This window comes from Athene cunicularia (genome assembly GCF_003259725.1).
Source record: "Athene cunicularia isolate RWA chromosome 5 unlocalized genomic scaffold, athCun1 chr5_part1, whole genome shotgun sequence".
Lineage (NCBI taxonomy): Eukaryota > Metazoa > Chordata > Aves > Strigiformes > Strigidae > Athene > Athene cunicularia.
In genome coordinates, this window is record NW_020799101.1 from 29,726,035 (window position 1) to 29,740,052 (window position 14,018).

The 14,018-nt window shown below is 36.0% G+C and overlaps 1 protein-coding gene across 9 annotated transcripts in view; it reads left to right on the forward strand.

Annotated features, from left to right (window-relative positions):
* The window catches only part of HECTD1 (HECT domain E3 ubiquitin protein ligase 1), a 62,871-nt gene that overhangs the window by 12,587 nt on the left and 36,266 nt on the right, over window positions 1-14,018 (forward strand). For 6 of the 9 annotated variants that reach the window (XM_026850031.1, XM_026850038.1, XM_026850039.1 and 3 more), the window contains exons 2-12: window positions 2,027-2,261; window positions 3,162-3,389; window positions 6,751-7,032; window positions 7,301-7,589; window positions 7,843-7,919; window positions 8,008-8,106; window positions 8,431-8,545; window positions 9,164-9,338; window positions 10,627-10,765; window positions 10,971-11,141; window positions 12,236-12,458. In XM_026850031.1, coding sequence (XP_026705832.1) covers window positions 2,027-2,261; window positions 3,162-3,389; window positions 6,751-7,032; window positions 7,301-7,589; window positions 7,843-7,919; window positions 8,008-8,106; window positions 8,431-8,545; window positions 9,164-9,338; window positions 10,627-10,765; window positions 10,971-11,141; window positions 12,236-12,458 — 2,033 coding nt within the window. The remainder of the gene's footprint in view (window positions 1-2,026; window positions 2,262-3,161; window positions 3,390-6,750; window positions 7,033-7,300; window positions 7,590-7,842; window positions 7,920-8,007; window positions 8,107-8,430; window positions 8,546-9,163; window positions 9,339-10,626; window positions 10,766-10,970; window positions 11,142-12,235; window positions 12,459-14,018) is intronic. The other 3 variants (XM_026850034.1, XM_026850035.1, XM_026850040.1) reach the window with 1 other exon arrangement.

Genomic DNA, 14,018 nt, shown 5'->3' on the forward strand with positions numbered 1-14,018 from the left:
GAAGATAATATGCATCACAAATGTTTAGTTTGCAGTAAATTAGTGTGTACTGAAGTGGATAGTGCATAAAACTTCATGCCACAAGGCTGGTGTGTTTTGTTCTGGTTTACTTTCAAGCCTGTGATTTCGTGTGTGTTGCTTCTTTATTTGCTGCAGGAAAAAGGAGAGGAAAAAGAACTTAGCATTTAAATTAATGCTTCAGTATTGCTTTTTCTGCTCCTTTTTTTTCTGTTCAGTCTTCATTATCGTCCTTAATAAATCTTTATAAAATGTTTCTGCTACCTCTTCTACATGGTGTAGTCTAGCTCTCAACTTCCTGGTTACTAGCAGTATCCAACAAAACTAAAAAAAAAAAACCCAAACAAACAAAAAATACCAAACAAAAAACCCACCACACCACTGAAGACCCAAACCTAAACTGTTAAAAAGAAACAGGCATAGAGCTCAAAGTGGAAGTAGCCTGAAAGAATGTTCTGTGACAGCCCTTGTTAAAATTAGATTAGTTGCTATTTTCAGAAAGAATAAATAATTTATTTTTTCAGAACAAGTGAAATTCTTATTATTGCTGCTGTTAGAGGAATTCAACATGCATTACCATAGTCTACAAAATTAGTTGAAGTTTGGGTAGCTTTTTATTTTGAGAATCAAGTAATTCCCACAGATTAAGTATATGACAAATCTACGTTTTCTTCCTGAAACCTTGTGATGCAACTTGGTTTCCTTATTGGAGGACTGGAATAGTTTCTCGAAGTTAGAAAACAAATGTTCTGACAGCAAGTGGAAGTTGGTTTTTGCCTCCTAATTGAAAAAGTATAGTCTATGACTAATGAAGCTAGAGGTTCTGGCAAAAAGTCATTATTAAAAACCTAAACCCTTAAGTTTTTGACAATGAGCTGTGTTCTTACAAGAAGAGTGTTGCTAATAGAGTGCACTGGCATTTGTGTGCTGGCAAAGATTTCGATATAGATGATAGGCTCTTAGTAACTGTATTTTTGCTGTATCTGCTGGGTAATTGGCTCTTGTGCTCAAGTGTTTTAAGGACAGGAACAGATGTCTTCCAAATTTTAAAATTTCCATTTTCAAAAAATACAGCCAAGTTCCATTTGTCCTGTGTCTTTTTATAAACTGTTAAATCATAGAAAAAAAAAATTGTAAATGTTAGATTTGCTAAGTACTGCATTTAACTACCTGCAGAAACCTAGAGGCTTTTTTTCTGCTGCTGTCTTTGGAAATCTAAGAAACATAGTTTACTAGTATTATAGTTTGCTAGTATTGCAATGGAGACAGTGGAGCTCTCCTTACTTTCCACTTGGTTATACATGTGTGGTTTCGTTTTGCTTTGTTTTTTTAAGATTTGTGTTTATTGGTAAATTTTTTTTCTTGCAATATCATGTTTGAAGAACACTGTTCATAGCAGTGTTTTACTGGTCTGTCTGGTGGTGCATAAAATGAAGCAATTTTGAACACTAAAACACTTGAAGAGGTGGTACTGTCTGCTTTAAATTTTTTGTACTGAAATGCTTCTTGTGTCATTGTATGGTAGTCACCTAATAATGACTACAAATTTCAGACTTTTTTTCCAGTGGATAATGTCTTTAAAATGGAAAGTTACTGTGTAACCTCTTCTTAAGAAAGATGTGGAGTTAAATAGCAAATTTCTTAAATATTTATTATCCTGAACCTTGAAGCTCTGTTAAGAAAAAAAGCATTCTATTTGGCAAATCCTAAAATAATTTCCCAAGAGGACAATATTTTCCCTATATGGTTGTAAAATTTCAAGAATAAATTTTTCTGCTGGCTTCCTTCCTAATACAGCATCTTTTCAGGTTACTGAGTTGAATTTTGGGGTGTGTATCAGATGCCTGAATCTTAGTGTTCTAAATGATCTGATCCAACAATAAAGTAATGGAGCAAGTCATGCCAGCATGAAAACTATTAATCTGTTAATCTGAAAGTGTACAGAATTACTCAATGTGGAAATTTGCACAATTTATCAATCTGCTGTTGTGGTTTTTTTTCCCTGCAGATGCCCTCCTCGAACTTTTTTACCCGCACTGTGCAAAATTTTCCTTGATGAAAGTGCTCCAGACAATGTATTAGAAGTTACAGCTCGTGCCATAACGTATTACCTGGATGTATCAGCCGAATGCACACGTAGGATTGTGGGAGTGGATGGAGCTATTAAGGCACTTTGTAATCGTTTAGTAGTTGTTGAACTTAACAACAGAACGAGCAGAGATTTGGCTGAGCAGTGTGTGAAGGTACGTGTACTGAAGAACCTTCTGTTTTTAAGATGGAGCTGTAAAATTTGCTGTTTCTGAAGACCTTACTCATATTCTAATCCTATTTATTATATTAAAATATGAAGCAAAAACATAGAATAGGATAAAAGTGTACATGCCAGAAATACTTCTTATCTTTACTATCAGTCTGGTACTCTTCAAAGCTGACATTCCTTTTAAAAAAAGTAGAAAAAGAAACAAAAAAATACTAGAAGAAAGTTTTCCTGTTTATCTTGACTAGAATGCTAAGGGCTAATTTTATGCTCAAAAGGGAATGAAGAATTGATCCAGATATAGATCAATTACCTGCTGTACAAACATTGTCTGCTGTCTCTTCAGCAGCACTAGACACAGCTCCTCTGCACAACTTGGAAAGTTGTCAGAAAACTTTCCAAGACCCTTAAAATCGCTTGTTTAAAGCATAACTCATGGCCCTATGATAGCATTTAGTTTGAGTCCTTGATTACCATGGTATCAGACTTTATGCATGTTTTTCCGATTTACTAGTTCTAGTCTATGCAAAAGTGTATCACTGAAGTACTGGAGTAACAGTACTCTTGAAAATTTCAGAGCTGTCAGTTGTGTGTTATCCAAAGACTTAATTCTCCCAGGAAAAGATACTATTGTATAACTGTCTTTCATGAACACCTGTTAAGACCATGCTATTGGGGGATGTTCTTGTACTCGCTCCTCTATTTTTGAAGAAAACTCTAACTATTAGAGTACTGAAGGCGTTAGCCTTTTCTGGGTGTTGAGGAAAGAGAGGTTTGGGTTGGGTTTTTTCCTGTTGTTTCATTTTCTTAACCAGTTGTTCAGATATAAACAAATAACTGACTCTTTATGTGTCCTCCATTCTAATTAAATTTAATTTTGTCACAGGTGTTAGAATTAATCTGTACCCGTGAGTCAGGAGCTGTGTTTGAAGCTGGAGGGTTGAATTGTGTTCTGACGTTTATTCGTGACAGTGGACACCTTGTTCATAAAGATACTTTGCATTCAGCTATGGCTGTGGTATCCAGACTCTGTGGCAAAATGGAGCCTCAGGATTCTTCATTAGAGATCTGTGTGGAATCATTGTCTAGTTTATTAAAACATGAAGACCATCAGGTAATGTAATAGTTGGCTGAATATGCTATAAATTTAACTTCCATAATTTTTAATAAATTAATGGCTAGATATTTTTGCATAGCCTCCACAACTATGTTTACATCGTAGTTGTTATATTTGGATATTTTTTTTTTACGCTTGTGGTGACAAGAGCATTTTTATACTCCTTAGTGTTTGGCTTCAGCACTGTTGTGTGAATACAATCTTATTTAACCTCTGAGAACTTGATTGAAAAATATCCTGTAACTTTTTTCAGTGCATTTTGAAATACTTTCTGAAGTAATTATTGTTCTATGTCTGTACCTCAGTCACTATTAAATTGAGTATAAATAAGAAACAAAAATCAATTTGGTTTGTTTTTCTTTTGCCAAACTAAGAGAAGCAATAAAAACATCTACAATCAGTGCTAAAATATTACATTGGAAGCCAGTTTAAATGATACTACTATAGGTGCAGCCACTACTTTATTGCAGTTTTATTAACTTGAGATGAAGCAGTCCTTGTAAAATCTAGAAAATGAATCTTAGAGGAATTAGCTTCCCATTAGTAGAATCCTTTTGTGTATGACATACCAATGTTTTGCAATAACTAGCCAAATTCTTGCTGTACACTGCTCATGCTTCTTGTCCATACCATTCACAGTCCCCATTTCACCCACCCCCATGTCTATCCTCATTCCTTTCTCTACATGTCCCTCACATCCCAGTCTAGTTTATTAAGCACATTATATTTGGGAGACTGCATCTTTTTGCCTGGGAGCTAACTTTTTTAATATGTTTTCAGATATTTTTGAAAGACTCACTTGGCAGGGGACTGTCACACTACCTGTTTTGGAACAAGCTACCATGTTTTTTAGACATTATATAACTTTATTAATGCACTGATCATCTCGGGCAAACTAATCCTGAAATTTAGACTGTAAATCTGTAGTATTATAACTGTTTTCCAATTTATGATATGTTTGAAAAAAAAACCACAATTGCTGTGGCTGTTGGAGATCTGAATGAGAGTTCAAATTAACTTAATCTTTTAGCAGTTAAACTTTAGGGTAGGTGTGCTTAAGATTGGAGTAACCCAGATGATGATAATAAATCTGTACTGGTATTCTTGAGAAAAGTGTATTGTGTGAATAAGCTTCAGGATTTACAATGAATGTTGATGTGTATCACAGATTTGCCCAGTGACTTCCTTTGTAAAATTTTGTTGTTCCGCCCCATCTTCCTTTTACATGGTTAGATTTGATCACTTTTTGTGTAGGCTGACAGTAACATTACTTCAGGAAAGAGTTCAGACCAGATGAATGTGAGCCCAAGAAGAGCTTATCTATAAATTGCGCTTTTTTTAACCTGTCTACTAGACTTGCAATTTGTGAGAAGAAATGTAAATACCTTCCACAGTATTCTTTTGCTTTGTCAACTGATGCCACTAATGCAGTGTGTTAAATAAGCTGAACCTTGCTTGTGTGTTTGACAGAGCTGTTCTGGTAAAAATCCATAAAGTATATACAGATTATGTAAAATTGGCAGATTTTTTTATCCATTGTGCTATCAAAGAACTGGAGCAAAATGCAAGAGGACATGAAAAGTGACCATTACAAGTTAAAGAACAAAATGCCTTGCAAAAGAGTATTGATAAATCAGAATGCTTGGCATGTAAGCACCATGCTGGAAGTTTAGCATGATTTGAATTTATTTAGGAGAAACTTTGTTTTTCAATTCCTCAAAAACTTTATGGAGATTTAAGATTTAAACTTCAGTAAGTCTGGCGGATAGTCTAATCTTGTTCCGTGTGTTAATGAGTAACTGTCTTTAAGCCCTTGGTATGTGATAGCTGATAATTATGGGCTGCACTAGAAGTTGATGACGTTTTAGGGAGTAAGAACTGTTGTAATTTAGAGTTTGGTTAAGAGTAGGTATCACTGTTTTTTTGTTTTGTGGGTTTTTTGTTTTTACTATTTCTTGACACCTGTCTGGCTTGCTACTGCACACCTACGAAGGTGAATGTGCCTGAAGCAGTTCATCTTGATATGCCTATGCAAACCTCCTGATCTGACAGATGGAGACACTTGTAGTGTATAGATGAGAGAGATATTAAAGGCAAAGCCACCCTTTTTTTTCCAACACCAAAATGAAAAGGAGTGGGATCCTTTCCTTGGTAGTAGGCTAGCTGTGATTTTTGCCAGATTGTTAAGAGGATCATCAGTAAGCCTTGTCTCCATAGTGTCACTGTTTGGTGAGTTTTTTTGTTTTGTTTTTGTTTTGTTTTTTCCCTGTAGCGACAAACCTAAATGTTGAAGTTTGTATTTTATTATCACAAAAATATTTGCATATCCCTGGGTCAGGTGTTCAGTGGGCAGTCTGGATTATCTAAAGGTAAAATCTGCTTTTCCCAGTTGGTCCTATTTTTAGGCTTGGTGCAATTGAAAAATTTTGTTTCCTTAAGAGAAAGAAGTATGTAAACCTTTAAATACAACTTTAACTATCAGACTTCACTGTCAGTTTAATATTTTTGGAGTTCTGAGTTGGGGCCTCAGCTGATGACTTGTCTGATAGCATTCCTTTTAATAGAAAGCTCCAAATTAATTGTAATACTAGCATAATATGTTATAGTTTGACATTTATAATTAATATTTGTATTATATTAACAGAGAAGATAAAGCTGCAAAGAAATTTGTCTTCATTGTTCTTTGAGGAATAAAGTTGAAGTTCAGTAAATGTGTGAAAGTTAAGAAATAAAACCTCATAGTGCATTTTCTTGGTGTTATGTTTTTTTTAAGTTTTTGAGTTCTGTTATTAGAAGGCCTCTTTAACAGTTTGTAACATCAGAACAACCAGAAGGTTAAGCACTCCATATTTCAATACCAAGACATGGGTTGTTTTTATTTATTTCAAACTGTATTGTTGGAATGGACAATAGCTAGAGGGGATTATAAATAGTGTTTCCTGGAAGAACATCTATAACTAAAAACTTGTAAAATGTGCTTCCAACATCTATTAACTTGGCAATTTTATTATTAAACATGTTTTTCTGGATTGATTTGGGGTTTTGCTCATATAGCTAAGTAGATGCTCACAATGCTGAACTTTAGACAAAAATTGTTTCCTTGATTTCTATATATCATCAACAGAGAGAAAGGGGGGAAAAAAACCCCACAACAGTACAGTCCTTCAGTGAGCCGTTCAGAGCACTGTTGGGTTCCAACTCTGAGTTTCTGGTTTAAAAAGCCTGTCTCTGTTCATTTACTCTGAAGAGAATCTGGGGAAATCAGCTTCTGTGTCCTGTATTCTTGTGAATATCCCCTTAGCATTTGCTTGTCCTAAGTGACACGTTTTACATTGTTTCTCTTGCACTTCTTTCTTAGGTTTCAGATGGAGCTCTGAGATGCTTTGCTTCATTAGCTGACAGATTCACACGGCGTGGAGTTGACCCAGCCCCATTAGCTAAGCATGGATTAACTGAGGAGTTGTTATCTCGCATGGCAGCTGCTGGTGGGACAGCATCAGGACCATCTTCAGCTTGCAAACCTGGACGGAGTAGCACTGGAGCACCATCTACAGCCGCAGACTCTAAATTAAGTAATCAGGTGTCAACTATTGTAAGCCTGTTGTCAACCCTGTGTAGAGGCTCTCCAGTAGTAACACATGTAAGAAATCCTTTTATGCTATAGCTTTTTGTTCTCATAGGATTGTTCTCCTAGGATTTTACTTATGTACTTTAATCTAAGCAAGATCCGTATTGCTATTTTGTATATAGATATACAGATTTCTAGATTTTATTTGTGTATATATAGATGTATACACACATGCACATAGGTTATTTATAAAGAGGGGACAAAAGGAAACATTTCATATGGAAATGAAACCCAATTCTGATAGTATTTTCTAAAGCCCTGTATATTTTTTATTGTTCAGACTTTTAATTATTTCCAGGATCTCCTAAGATCTGAACTCCCAGATTCTATAGAAAGTGCGTTGCAGGGTGATGAGAGATGTGTACTGGATACCATGCGGTTAGTAGATCTTCTTTTGGTGCTACTGTTCGAAGGGAGAAAAGCCCTGCCAAAATCCAGTGCTGGATCTACAGGCAGAATCCCAGGGTTGCGAAGACTGGATAGTTCTGGGGAACGTTCTCATCGGCAGCTGATAGATTGCATCCGCAGTAAGGATACTGATGCACTAATAGATGCTATTGACACAGGAGGTAAGCAAAAATACTCTGGAAAAGAAAATGAGACAGCTAAAGTATCTCTTTATTTTTATAATGTATGGTGTCACAACAAATGCTTAGGTAGTACCTTGAAAATCTGTATAGATAAATTAATTTATTTTGTTAAATACACAACATATCTTGTTAGCAACAATTCCTGTGCTACTTTATTGCAATAAAGGGCAGAAGTGCTTCCCTAGGATTGTTGAGGATGCTTAATTTTTAAAAATTTAATTGTATCTTTCAGCTTTTGAAGTAAACTTTATGGATGATGTAGGACAAACTCTTTTAAACTGGGCCTCAGCTTTTGGAACTCAGGAAATGGTAAATCAGTTTTATAGAATCTTAAAAACTTAGGTTATTTATGTAAAGAAAGATGAAAAAAACTGGTTTACTTTTTCTTGCTTAACAGGTAGAATTTCTCTGTGAAAGGGGTGCTGATGTTAACAGAGGTCAGAGGTCATCCTCATTACATTATGCAGCATGTTTTGGAAGACCTCAGGTAGCAAAGGTATGATTTAAACTGACAGTCAGCCTTATATACTGACTTTTTGCCTTGTTCTATACAAAATGTCTTAAATGAACTATGTTTTAACATATGCACTGTCAAATGTTTACATGTTCTTTATAGTGTTTATCAAAACAAATTTTTCATTAAGATAGGGCAGTAATATACATAAAAATAGTTTTATATTAGCTCTACAGATACAAAAAGAATGTAATGTTCTTACTTCAAGCATGAGAAAAGTGGAAGAAGAATGTATGTAAAAAAGTTTACTACTTTGGAAGAAGGAATCTTAATGTTTTTTCCATATTTTAAAAAATTTGTTCTCAGACTCTCTTACGACATGGTGCAAACCCTGATTTGAGAGATGAAGATGGGAAAACTCCTTTAGACAAAGCTCGCGAAAGGGGGCACAGTGAAGTAGTAGCTATTCTTCAGTCTCCAGGTGAGGACAGTTTTTAATTTGTTTAATTTCTACTTGCTAGTAGAAATGCTTCTATATGTTAAGTAATTCAATTATTAGAATTTTATTCTATTAAGTTTTTAAAAAAGTTTGTCACCAACCTTCCTTAATCTGCAAAGTACATATAAAAGCCTTGATATTTTAGATGCTCTTAAGGGACAAGGATTACCAAGGAAACTGCTGACTGGGCCCAAGAAGTGCTAGTGGTCCTGCTCGTCAGCTGTGTTATGGTGCTGGACTGGGTTTTTGCTGTGGGTTCAGAGGGTGTCAGCCTTGGTAGCTTCTCTGTCATCCATTCTTTCTACATGGGAACTGCATTTTACCTGTTTGTGAGACTTTTGTAGGGCTGGAGCCACAGGTGGTTATATGTTCATATTTAGTTTGCTTTAAGGACTTTGAGCTTCTCCTGTGAGCAGTCTTTGGTGGTACTTGTTATCAGTTTTCTTCAAGAAGTCATGCACATGCAAATTTTATATTTTTAGGAATGCATATTCCTATTCAGGTACTTAAATGTTAGTAAAGAAAACTCTTAGACATATTTGAAGTGGTTTTTGGTTTTCTTGCGCCACTGAACATTTTTTTGGAAAAAATATTTTCCAGGGGACTGGATGTGTCCTGTTAACAAAGGAGATGAGAAGAAAAAGAAAGATGCAAACAAGGATGAGGAAGAATGTAATGAACCCAAAGGAGATCCAGAAATGGCACCCATATACTTGAAAAGATTATTGCCTGTGTTTGCACAAACATTTCAACAAACTATGTTGCCTTCAATAAGGTAATATTATCATGATAGACAATTTTCCTGCGTATTTTGAATTTCTGAATTCACTCTGTTAAAACAGCAAAGGTGGATTTTTTTTTTTTTTAATTAAAAATTATGACATCTAAAAGTTTAAGTAATGCAAGTGACATTCAACATATTTGTGTGAATAGAAGTTTGAAGTGTTGCAAGTGTGATTTTTACTTAGGATTTTAGCTAGCATTTTTTCCTTTCTGGGGAAGTGATGTCTTTGGAAAAAAACATTAGTGAATCAGAAGTGGGAAAGTGAAGTATACTCTTGACTATAGTAGCATGATGAAAGAATACTATGTTCATATAGTACCTTTCATAGACATATATACTGTGTATTGGATTACAGCTGTCTGGAGAAGATGCCTCTTACTGAGAGAATTAAAAGAATGTAATCTAATACTTAAAAAGGAGTACTGTGGGTGGCATAATGGTTGCGTTAAATTGCATGTGACCGCTGAGCCTTTTACACTACAAATATAGCACTTGCTTGATCTCTCATTTGTGGTCCCAGTGCTCATGGGCACTTTGAGGGGTGAAAATGCAAGATAAAAAGGGACTCTAGTGGAGAGAGACTCTACATGAGCTCATGACGGGAAGCTTAAACTAGGTCATTTTAAAATGAAGGAAATAAGAAACCATGTTAACAATCTGCATGATTTAACTGTTGTTGCAGATTGTTGGAAGGCAGTAGTTGGCTCTCCGTATTTTAAAGTTTTCTTTATGAATCAGGTAAATTATGTTTTTAAAATTTAGTAAAAAATATTCAGGTTTAATGATACAGGATTGAATGGCTTTCAAATTAATTGTAGTTCTTAATGTAGAAAGCTGCATGAGCTAATACTAATTTTAGACTTTAAAACTCTAGGGATTTTGCCGAAACATGGGGCGTATGTGACAGAAATTGAGGGCTGGATACCTGGGAAGAAGATGAAGTGTCCAGAAGTAATTGCCATTACTAAGAGTCCATAAAGACAGAATGTAGAATAGGTTTACCTAGAGAAAGGGTGAGGGGAGAAGAATGTTAGACTTATGTTGTAGAACCAAAAAAGATCAGTAAATGAATTATTCTTGGAAATAATCTAGGATTTATTAACAATAACCAATTTTTGCTCCAATAATGAGAACTGAAACTCATTTAAAATTTCTGTTTTTAAAGCACGCTTAAATATAGTGAAAAAAGCATTTTTCTCTTCAACTTTCTGCTGCATTGTTTACTGCTTGCGCTACCTTTGTAAGAATATTTTTTTTTCCCCTGTGATCTCTTTTAAAGGAAAGCAAGTCTTGCCCTCATTAGAAAAATGATACATTTTTGTTCTGAGGCGCTGCTGAAAGAGGTTTGTGACTCTGATGCTGGCCACAATCTGCCTACAATACTGGTTGAGATAACAGCTACTGTTCTTGATCAAGAGGTAGGAAGAAAGAAAATGTTGTTGTTTCATGAAACCAGTGCAGAAAAGGGGGTTATGCTCATTGGTTCCACATACTTGTTAATAATTAACTGTGAAGTGTTTATAGCATCCATCTGTGACCCTGTTTGTGAACTTCAGCATGTAAAGATATTTTAAAGTAAAGAGATCTTCTTTATTATTGCCTTTCCATCTCAATGTATTACAGGATGATGATGATGGCCATTTGCTAGCCTTGCAAATCATAAGGGATTTGGTGGATAAAGGTGGTGATCTTTTTCTAGACCAACTGGCTAGACTTGGTGTAATTAGTAAAGTGTCAACTTTGGCGGGGCCATCATCTGATGATGAAAATGAAGAGGAGTCTAAACCTGAGAAGGTAAGTACAGATTTGATAACTTCTATTTGTTCTGTAGAGCCAGCACTTTTATACAATTTTCACTGTTATGAAAATGTCCAGTGCAAGGTAGTTTATTAATGCCTGTTCTATACCATTTGTTTTAATTGTTTTTGTTGTTGTTTTCTGTAAGTTCATTTTCTGTTAGCACATTATTATCTGCTGAGATTCCCTAGTCATACTTACTTGTGGTCAAGTTGATTGACACTAGTTGTTGTGTAGTGTTTGAAAATGACTGCTAAACGAAATGAATCCTTTCTGAACAAAGTGCATCTCTTCCAATGTATATACATCAGATGATTGCAGATTTTTTAAACATCATTATGAAATACACTAAAAATATAAAAAAGAAAATAATTTTCTACATAATGAAAACCTTAAGTGCATATTGAAGTAATTTACCAATTTTCAACAGTCATTACTGACTACTCAGATGAACCAAATGGATAACAGACCACTTATGTTATCCATTCAGTTAAGATTTATAGCTAAGCCTGAAGTGTATAGTTAAGCTTTTTTACTGTGCGTTTTGGGTGGTTTGGGTTTTTTTTGAGCTTGTTTTTTTGGTGGATTGTGGGTTTGGGTTTTTTTTAGTGTTTAGGTATTAAAAAGCTGTCTGGACATGGTCCTGGGCAACTGGCTCTAGGTGGCCCTGCCTGAGTGGAGGTTTCGACTAGATGGTTTCCAGAGGTCCCTTTCAACCTCAACCATTTTGTGATTCTTTTCTCACAATACAAGTTTTGAACAGAGGTGGATGTCCCAGTCAGTAGGCTGCTGTTACTATTTTTGGTAGATAAATCTGTATCTGAAAGGAAAATTCTTCTTAGAAGTATCTTATGCTATTAAAGAATATTTTTAAAGATACATTTTACAGACAGGGGTATAGTTCCTATACTTTGGTTTGAGTAATTCTTTTTCTCTTCCAGCCTTTTTAAAAATGTCTTGTGTGTTGGTTTTCTATTAGTTTTGGGGGTTTTAATGGGTTGGGGGTTTGGGGTTTTTTGTTGTTGGTTGTTTGGTGGTAGGGTTTTTTTTTGTGTGTTTTTTTTTGTTTGTTCAATACGATTTTATTACAGGAGGATGAACCACAGGAGGATGCTAAAGAACTGCAACAGGGTAAACCATATCACTGGAGAGACTGGTCAATCATTAGGGGAAGGGACTGCCTCTATATCTGGAGTGATGCTGCAGCCCTGGAGCTATCTAATGGTAGTAATGGATGGTTCAGATTTATCTTGGATGGAAAACTGGCCACAATGTATTCCAGTGGCAGCCCTGAAGGAGGATCTGATAGTTCAGGTAGTTTCTTTACAATTCAAGTCCGGGTTAAGTTTTGAGACTGTTATATTTGTTTATATAATTTGATTGGAGCTGTTTTGTTTTTCAGGAATTGGCTTACTAAATAGTAAAGGATGTAAACAGGTGGAAGGTGGTCAGTTAATTGTGATGCTTTTTATCAGATAGCATGTGACCATAACTTGACTTCCTTGGTGAACTGTGTTAAGTAAACATCTTGCCAGTAAAAGTGTATTAACTTTGTTTTGTTTTGATTCTTCTCCATGCATACTTAATTTTTTCACCCCAGTCATTAAAAGCACTTTGTAGTGGCCGTCCCAGGAAAAGCAGGTTGAAATGGTGATTTGTTGTTTGCTTCTAGCTAGCAGAATGAAATTGCATGTGTTTGAAGACAAAGTAATGGAAAGTTTCTCATCAGGATTGGGAAACGAATTACAGTGTCTTAATTGTTTGTCGGAGAGAGGATAAGGGAACAGACCTTATGCACTGGCAATGCACAGGTGGTTTTAATTTTATGTACAGAGTACACAACTTGTTCTGGATGCAGAAACAACCCTCCTTTATTATTTCATCTTTTTTGCAATAAAGTTCATGCATTTATGAACCTGCAGACATAAAATGCTTTGCAATACTACTGTGTTTTCACAAGCCATTGAGTGAAATAACAGAACATATTATGATTCAGGATAGAAATTGAGTGCTAAAGACTTTGTCTGTAGATTTGGGGGCATGAAGACAAGATGTGATACAGTGTGTTTCTAGATTATAACACAGGTTGAAACCATGTCTAGAGGTTTTTAGGTTTGGTTTTTTTTTTTTTGGTCAGAAAATGTATCATGGAATCGTAGAATACCAGGTTGGAAGGGACCTCAAGGATCAGCTGGTCCAAACTTTCTTGGCAAAAGCACAGTCTAGACAAGATGGTCCAGCACCCTGTCCAGCTGAATCTTAAGTGTCCAGTGTTGGGGAATCCACCACTTCCCTGGAGAGATTATTCCAGTGACTTTTCTCACCGTGAAAAGTTTTCCTCTTTTGTCCAGTCAGAATCTCCCCAGGAGTAACTTGCACCCGTTACCTCTCAACTTTCCCATGTGACTCCTTGTAAAAAGGGAGTCTCCATCTTCTTTGTAGCCAGCCTTCAAATACTGGAACATGGTGATGAGGTCTCCTCTAAGCCTTCTCTTCTCAAGACTGAACAAACCCAGTTCTCTCAGCCTTTCCTCATACGACAGGCTTCCCAGTCCCTTGACCATCTCTGTGACCCTCTCCAGCCTGTCCACATCTTTTTTTGTATAGTGAGCTATACAAACTGAGCACGGTATTCCAGGTGTGGCCTGACAAGTGGTGAGTAGAGTAGGGTGATAACTTTTTTATCTCTGCTGGTTGATGTTGGTGTAATCCAGCACCCTGTCAGCTTTCTCTGCTGCAGCAGCACACTGTTCACTCATATTGAGCTTGTTGTGCACCAGGACCCCCAGGTTCCACAGAGTTGCTCTCCAGACAGGTGGATACCAGCCTGTGCTGCACTCCTGGATTATGTTTTCCCAGTGCAAGACCTTACAC